Here is an 8506-nt window from a genome sequence, read left to right on the forward strand (position 1 = left end):
CCTTCAGGGTGAGACTGTTTAGGACCAAACCCACCTGGAGAGGAAACACAGATTGACATGTGTGCTGATTGGCAGACAGAGGAGGAGGAGGGAATGTGACTGTAATCTGAATATTTGACACTCACTACAAACACCAGAGTGTAGACCACCATGAAGAAGAGGTGAGCCTTTGTATCTCTCTGATCACATTGATCAGCGGTCTGGTTGGTAACTGAGGTCACTCCCACTCCTACCAGCTCATCCATGTTTGTGGAGGTTCTAAGAAGACAGAACACAAATCAATCATCTTTATACTGTTAAATACAGTTTGACACATTAATTATATATCCTACTGAACCATCAGCTGACTATATTGTTACAAATGTTTGGCTGGAAGAAACCTTTTGTATTCAGTCTAAAGGAGGCCCAGGTGCCCTTGTGTCTCTTAAACCAGCAGTCAGGTGTCCATATAAACAGTGAAAGAGGTTTTCCTCTGTAATCATTCCTCTTGTTCATACTGACTATTGAAATATCTCCTTCAAATGTGCTTTCAATGTAAAGTGATGGAGGGCTGTATCCACAGTGTTTCCACACAGTCATTTAAAGTAGATGATCAGCTTCTATTGAGCTTCAGCAGTCTGAGTTAGTCATACCAGTGATAGCTGACACATTTACAGTCTTTTTAGCATCAAATTCCCTCTTAGTGTTTCCTGTTGAGCTGTGGTGGAAATATAGCAAGCGTGATGTTGATGGTGACCCTAATGAGGCTGGTCCCACCCAAATGTACAACTGGCCCTTCCTAAATGACTGAGAGAACAAACATTTTCTTAACTTGCAGACACGTAGCAGACTCAGTAACCACAAGGCTACCATGGTTCTCTGTGGGAGGAGTACTCTAAGATTATTTTTAAAAAGGGTTTGATGAAGTACTTCCGAAAAAAAAGCCCACAGTTCACACTTCTCTACACGCTGTAAACTGGTTCAGACCAGCAGTGTGCTCAAATTAACTGCGTGAAAACGTCACTTCAACTTTGCAAATTGGTTGTACCACAAGCCTCAAAAATGGTCCTCATACATTCTGTTCATACACAGTCTATTTTATCTGTCCTGCTCTTTTTATCCTTTTTATGTTAGTTTGAGCATAGTTTTAAAAGCTGAACCAAGGAAATGCAAATTGGCTTTAGTTACGTGCTTTATATACATGACATCTGTTGCATTGTTTAACTATAGGTAACAGTGTTTATCTGTATGATCCCTGTTAAATAAACCAATAAAATAAAAACCTTGCACATAACTTATTATCTATGAAACATGAACTGTGTTTAACTTGTAAACTCTGTGCCCGCAGTTGTTTAAAACTGTTTCTTATGTTAAGTTTGTCTTGGAAAACGTATGAATTTATATCATTTTTTTAAAAATAAATAAAATTTCAACATAATATTAGAAGCACAAAGAAGTGAGATTCATGCAGCGCTCACCTGTCAGTCTGTCAGTGAAGGTCTCAGATAGAAACTGCTTTGATGTTTCCTTCTGTGCAGCTTTCAAAGAACAGGAAGAACTGATCTGTGGTTATTGTGTGATACTGCTGCTCAGATGATGCTTTATCATTTCCTATTTTTTTGTTTGTTGCTTGTTAGAGGATCACAAAAGAAAAAAATGTTTTACTGGAACTGTTGCTATGTCACTTAACATCACATTAGCTCAGCTGCAGTCGAGAAGTTGGTATAAAAATCAGACTTTGATCTCAGACTGGCCCACCAAAACCCACCTGCAGACACAGCTTCTCAAATGTGAATATTTTTGGGTTCATTTGTCCTCTGTGACAGTAAACAGATTATATTTGGGTTGCAGGCAAAAAAGACCTTTGACGACATCATCTTGGGTTTTGGGGAACAGTGACTGACTATAAACCCTACTTGCAGCGCTGTACAAAAGGCAATATCGGACTCAGGTTTGAAGCTCAATATGTTGGCATCATGAGAAACTAGATGAGATAATGAATCCATTGGTACCAATCATGTGATGCTAAGCTGCCGGGGCAGAAAAACAATAGTTAGGGTAGATTTGTGGTATGAAAAGGTAAAAAAAAAACTTGAAATATGTTCCTGTCACTATGCTGACACTTTCTGTGAGCACTTACACTGAACTCCACCACACTGTGGTCACACTCAGATGTGACTCAGTGAACTGGATGGAGGCTAGAATACGTGATCACTTGTTAACCAAATGATCACGTATTCTGTACTTTTCATAATCTTGGACACAATCTTCACCTCAAACCAGTTTCTCTGACATACTACAAAACAACCTGCTGCCTGTGCACTTCAATGTTTGGTTGAATTGTTCTTCAGTGTAGTGACGGAAATGTTTAAAAACTGATCTCAGTGGCTGGTCTTAATAAGAACGTGTCTCTGTGTAACAGACTCACATATAAACACATGTGGTTCATCATATGAAATGCATTTCAGAGTAACTTGTTTAATTATGTTTTCACTCATTGCTCATTTGGTGAATAGTCTTTACCATTATTGTTTAATTTTCTCATGACAAATTATTACATGTGTCAGATGTGATGAATTGACACATTTTACAGATTTTTATATGTGATAATCGCTAATCACTTGGCTTAGCTGGGTTTTCGCCCTCACTTGCAGTGGTTGCCACTGACCAGCACCAACATTCCTGTTTGACTTCATGAGCTTCTGGCAGCTGGAGGATCCCACGCTCTGCTGTGCCTGAAACACACTGCGGGAGGCGCTGTAGTAGAAGAAGATCATGCAGACAAGGACAAACAGGAAGATGGCAGTGGAGCAGATGTGGATGATTTTGTAGAATACAATGACCTGGGGGCTTTCCAAGGTGTCACATTTGTCAGGGACAAAGGTCAATTCTGGCTTGGTGAGGTGCCACAGGGTGATGTGGCAGAAGTAAACCTTCAGGGTGAAGCCGTTGAGGACCAAACCCACCTGGAGAAGAAACAGCAAGGAATGAAAGGGTGAAGAAAACAGTGATTTTACTGACTTGTCTTTGTGGGCTACGTAGCGTTAAGTAGCCTATATCCCGCTGTGTGAGAAGGTGGTAGGGTGTGGAAATTTTCAGTGCGTGTCTGCACATCATGTCAATGTTTTTACCCTAAAGGGCCTCCCATAGACTGTCTCTATCAAAGATACACACTGAGTATCCGAGCTCGTTCTCCAGAACTCTGCAAAGAGTCGACAGAACGAACTGTTCCTCCTCACTGTTCCTGGCGTACGAGATGTAGACGTCGTACTCCTTATCATCTGCACACACACACACACACACACACACACACACACACACACACAGAGACACACAGACACAGACACAGACACACACAGACACACACACACACACACACACACACACACAGACACAGACACACACAGACACACACACACACACACACGCACACACCCACCCCCCACCCCCCCCCCACACACACACACACACACATAGATTTCTTGTTAATTTCGTAGTTAGAGGTCATGGATCTTATCTAAACAGGAAGTTGATGTTTTGAGAAATGAAGACGTTCAGTTCCAGGAAACCTGAGCTGATATCTGATCAACTTATTTTTACATCTTCGTCACTTCCTCACTGATCAATGCTGAAGACTGAGAGCACCATATATGGACTTCCTCAATGTACTGAGTGTGTATTGAGTGTGTACTGAGTGTGTACTCTGTGTACTACTGAGTGTGTAGTGAGTGTGTACTTTGTGTATACTTAGTGTGTACTTTGTGTACTGAGTGTGTAGTGAGTTTGTACTGAGTGTGTAGTGAGCATGTAGCGAGTGTGTACTTTGTGTACTTTGTGTATTGAGTGTGTACTTTGTGTGTACTGAGTGTGTACTGAGTGTAGTGAGCGTGTAGTGAGTGTGTACTTTGTGTGTACTTTGTGTATTGAGTGTGTACTTTGTGTGTACTTTGTGTAGTGAGTGTGTACTTTGTGTGTACTTACTCCCTCCAGGCAGACTGTCTCTATCAAAGATACACACTGAGTATCCGAGCTCGTTCTCCAGAACTCTGCGAAGAGTCGACAGAACGAACTGTTCCTCCTCACTGTTCCTGGCGTACAAGATGTAGACGTGGTACTCCTTATCATCTGCACACACACACACACACACACACACAGACACACACCACACAAACAACAGACACACATCACACATACACACACACACACACACACACACACATAGATTTCTTGTTAAATTCGTAGTTAGAGGGCATGGATCTTATCTAAACAGGAAGTTGATGTTTTGAGAAATGAAGACGTGAAGACGTTCAGTTCCAGGAAACCTGAGCTGATATCTGATCAACTTATTTTTACATGTTCGTCACTTCCTCACTGATCATTGCTGAAGACTGTCAGCACCATATATCGACTTCCTTAGAATGAGTTGGACCAAACTGTTTTCTTCTGTTCCTTTTAATTTTTAGTTTTATTAGTGCCACGGGTGCTCAGCTCCGAGGCACTCCACTCCAGCAGTAAAGCTTTTTGGTTTCCACTGACTGTTCTCAATCAATTAAACACTGTACATCAGTAAAGATTTTCAACTTGAATAATTCGTTCATCAAGATCTGATCTGTGATTTAACTGTTCCCTTCATATTTTTTGTTATGTGATGGAAAACATGAACCAGGCAAAGCAGCCACATTTGTGGAATTGCAATGGACTTTTAATAAGCACTGAATATATGTAAGTACACATAAATCCACACCAAAATAGCTCTTTATGTATTCAAAAACACATCATACGTGAGATGAATTAGCTCATGGATAATTTTATTGAGCTACTTATTAGGGTGAAAGACAAGCTAAACCAACAATCAGTCAATTTAACTCTAGAGCTGAGCAATGATCAATTCATCAATCCAAATTAAAATCATTAGCTCAGCGTCAGAAATAAACTGCACTCTATCACAAACCTCTAAATGCTAGAGATGTCAGAATGGAAATCATACAGTAAATCAGAATCAGAATCTTAATCAATAGCATAAAAATCAATGTAATCTGTAAAGAGACAGGAGCTAAAACAGCCTGTTTCAGTCAGAGGCTGAACTGAGGGGCTGCATTAAGGACCAGTAGAAGATAAATAAGGAGTTTTTTTAACTGTGAATCATGCACAGTGGTGGTCCAAAAATAGAAGTTAAAAGCTGAAATGACCATAATAGGTTCTATTTAAGTCCTTAGCTCAACTATCCAAACATTAGATTTCTTATGTTTATCTCACTGATGTGCTGAGCAGTGTCTCACTGTTGGTGGCTCTCAGCTGCCCTTCATTCCCCCTGCTTGGCACGCGCATGGCTCAACTGGGACCGGAACGCCTTAGAGAAGAAGAAGTAGACGACCGGATCCAGGCAGACATTAAGAACTGACAGCAGGACGGTCAGCTCCTTCAGGTAGTAAAACACTTTGCTCAAAGAGCACTGCCTGTGTAGGAAGATGTAGGGAAGGCGAACCAGGTGGCAAGGCACAAAACAAACACAGAAGACGCTGACCAGCACCAACATTTTCCTGCGTGACCTCCTGAGCTTCTTGCAGCTGGAGGATGCCAGCTGTCTCTGCTGTGCCTGCAACACACTGCGGGAGGCGCTGTAGTAGAAGAAGATCAGAGAGACCAGGGCAACCAGGAAGGTGATGCAGGAGGAGATGTGGATGATTTTGTAGAATACATGGACCTGGGAGCTGTGAAAGCTTTCATACCTGTCAGGGACAACAGTCGGAGCTTCCTGTGTGAGGAGTGACAGGGTGACGTACAAGATCACTGGGGCCAGCACGAACACCCAGGTTACCGTGGAGATGATGCGGGCAGCCTGAACTGTCCGCAGGAAGTGATTTCCTAAAGGATAGATGATCTTCAGATACCTGGAGAGAGGAGAGGCAGGCATCAGCAGATAATTTCACTGAGTATAAGTGATACTAATAGTTAAACCACAGATATCATGAGGAATGATGATTCCAATATTGTTTCTAGAGAGGACAAGACTTTGGACTTTACTCCTGCAGTGATACGAGGACTTGACCATTTCAGTCAATATCATGTGGATGCATATAAAACAGATAATAAAGTATCAAAACATCTACAAAAAAGCATATTTTTGTTACCTACCTGTTAGCAGCGATGTAACCCATGAACAGGATGCTGGCGTACATGTTGAGGTACAATCCAAAGACGGCAAAGTTGCAGTAAACCAGTTGGAAGGTGACGGAGCTGCTGATGTACTTGATGATGCGGAGGGGAAGGCAGAGGCAGAGCAGGAAGTCAGAGACTGCCAGGTTTCTCAGGTAGACCATCATGATGCTGGACACCTGCTGCTGAGCTGAGCAGAAGTAACCCTTCAGGGTGAGACTGTTGAGGACCAAACCCACCTGGAGAGGAAACAGAGATTGACATGTGTGCTGATTGGCAGACAGAGGAGGAGGAGGGAATGTGACTGTAATCTGAATATTTGACACTCACTACAAACACCAGACTGTAGACCGGCATGAAGAAGAGATGAGCCTTTGTGTCTGTCTGATCACATTGATTGATATCATCAGTCTGGTTGGTAACTGAGGTCACTCCCACTCCTACCAGCTCATCCATGTTTGTGGAGGTTCTAAGAAGACAGAACACAAATCTATCATCTTTATACTGTTAAATACAGTTTGACACATTAATTATATATCCTACTGAACCATCAGCTGACTATATTGTTACAAATGTTTGGCTGGAAGAAACCTTTTGGATTCAGTCTAAAGGAGGTCCAGGTGCCTTGTGTCTCTTAAACCAGCAGTCAGGTGTCCATATAAACAGTGAAAGAGGTTTTCCTCTCTGTAATCATTCTTCCTGTTCATATTGACTATTAACAGATCTCCTTCAAATGTGCTTTCAATGTAAAGTGATGGAGGACTGTATCCACAGTGTGTCCACACAGTCATTTAAAGTAGATGATCAACTACTATTGAGCTTCAGCAGTCTGAGTTAGTCATATCAGTGATATCTGACACATTTACAGTCTTTTTAGCATCAAATTCCCTCTTAGTGTTTCCCTGTTGAGCTGTGGTGGAAATATAGCAAGCGTGACGTTGATAGTGACCCGAATGAGGCTGGGCCCACCCAAATGTACAACTGGCCCTTCCTAAATGACTGAGAGAACATGAATGATTTTCTTAACTTGCAGACACGTAGCAGACACAGTAACCACAAGGCTACCATGGTTGTCTGTGGGAGGAGTACTCTAAGATTATTTTTAAAAAGGGTTTGATGATGTGACGCATGAAGCACTTCCGAAAAAATTACCACATTTCACACGTCTCTACACGCTGTGAACTGGTTCACACCAGCAGTGTTTAATTTAAAATTGGTTGTACCACAAGCCTCAAAAATGGTCCTCATACATTCTTTTCATACACAGTCTATTTTATCTGTCCTGTTCTTTTTATTCTTTTTATGTTAGTTTGAGCATAGTTTTAAAAGCTGAACCAAGGAAATGCAAATTGGCTTCAGTTACGTGCTTTATATACATGACATCTGTTGCATTGTTTAACTATAGGTAACAGTGTTTATCTGTATGATCCCTGTTAAATAAACCAATAAAATAAAAACCTTGCACATAACTTATTATCTATGAAACATGAACTGTGTTTAACGACTTGTAAACTCTGTGCCCGCAGTTGTTTAAAACTGTTTCTTATGTTAAGTTTGTCTTGGAAAACATGTTAATTTAAATCATTTTTTAAAAATAAATCAAATTTCAACATAATATTAGAAGCACAAAGAAGTGAGATACATGCAGCGCTCACCTGTCAGCCTGTCAGTGAAGGTCTCAGATAGAAACTGGTTTGATGTTTCCTTCTGTGCAGCTTTCAAAGGACAGGAAGAACTGATCTGTGGTTATTGTGTGATACTGCTGCTCAGATGCTTTTTCAAAACCCACCTGCAGGCACATACATATGGGTTTATGAATGTATACATACATAAGCCCTCTGATGCCTGCATGACTGTACAGGAAGCTGTAGCGGGCTGAGTTTAAAAGCTGAATATTACATACTGGTATCATATGAAACTAAAGCATCTATTGGTACCAACTATGTCATCAATACCTGTCAGGAAGGAGGATAAATAACACTCCAAAGTTAAGCTAAATTTGGTTGAGGTAAAATCTGCTATCGCCATTCTCATAGACCTCTCACCTCAGGTTATCTGAATGAAAATGTGGAAATGCATTATTTTGTTAAAACTTGACCTCAGTGTATAAATTGACCTTTTGTGACCCCTAACCAACAACATATAAGACATCATTGAGCATCTAAAAGGCCGTTACATAGTAATATCATGTCTTAACTTTGACGTATCAGTCTATAATATCCATCGACATATACATAACATGTACCTTCTGCTTTATGAACAGTCAAACCAGACCAAAAGTTGCACAGTAGATGGGAATACAACAGGAAGGTTAAAAACTCACATATTGCATCATCCCCACAGCCCCCACTGAGTCATATTTGAGCCTGCG

General features: G+C 41.0%; 1 protein-coding gene across 1 annotated transcript; it reads right to left on the minus strand.

Annotated features, from left to right (window-relative positions):
* Window positions 1-18: 18 nt before the first annotated feature.
* LOC128360019 (P2Y purinoceptor 14-like) lies at window positions 19-6591 on the minus strand. Its single transcript, XM_053320333.1, has 9 exons — window positions 6466-6591; window positions 6115-6374; window positions 5302-5870; window positions 3961-4104; window positions 3154-3260; window positions 2648-2945; window positions 2120-2177; window positions 133-258; window positions 19-34 (listed from the first exon to the last, which is right to left on the minus strand). The coding sequence occupies exons 1-9, from the start codon at window positions 6589-6591 to the stop codon at window positions 19-21; spliced, it is 1704 nt and encodes a 567-aa protein (XP_053176308.1).
* Window positions 6592-8506: the final 1915 nt, after the last annotated feature.

This window comes from Scomber japonicus, chromosome 6 (assembly GCF_027409825.1).
Source record: "Scomber japonicus isolate fScoJap1 chromosome 6, fScoJap1.pri, whole genome shotgun sequence".
NCBI classification, from domain to species: domain Eukaryota; kingdom Metazoa; phylum Chordata; class Actinopteri; order Scombriformes; family Scombridae; genus Scomber; species Scomber japonicus.

Bases quoted from the DNA above. Each gene is read 5' to 3' on its own strand.
- LOC128360019 (XM_053320333.1), bottom strand. From the start codon at position 6,591: ATGGATGAGCTGGTAGGAGTGGGAGTGACCTCAGTTACCAACCAGACT. The intron at 6,375-6,465 runs GTGAGTGTCAAA...TTTCCTCTCCAG, and splicing joins TCTACAGTCTGGTGTTTGTA to GTGGGTTTGGTCCTCAACAG. The intron at 5,871-6,114 runs GTAGGTAACAAA...TCCTCTCTCCAG, and splicing joins GGTTACATCGCTGCTAACAG to GTATCTGAAGATCATCTATC.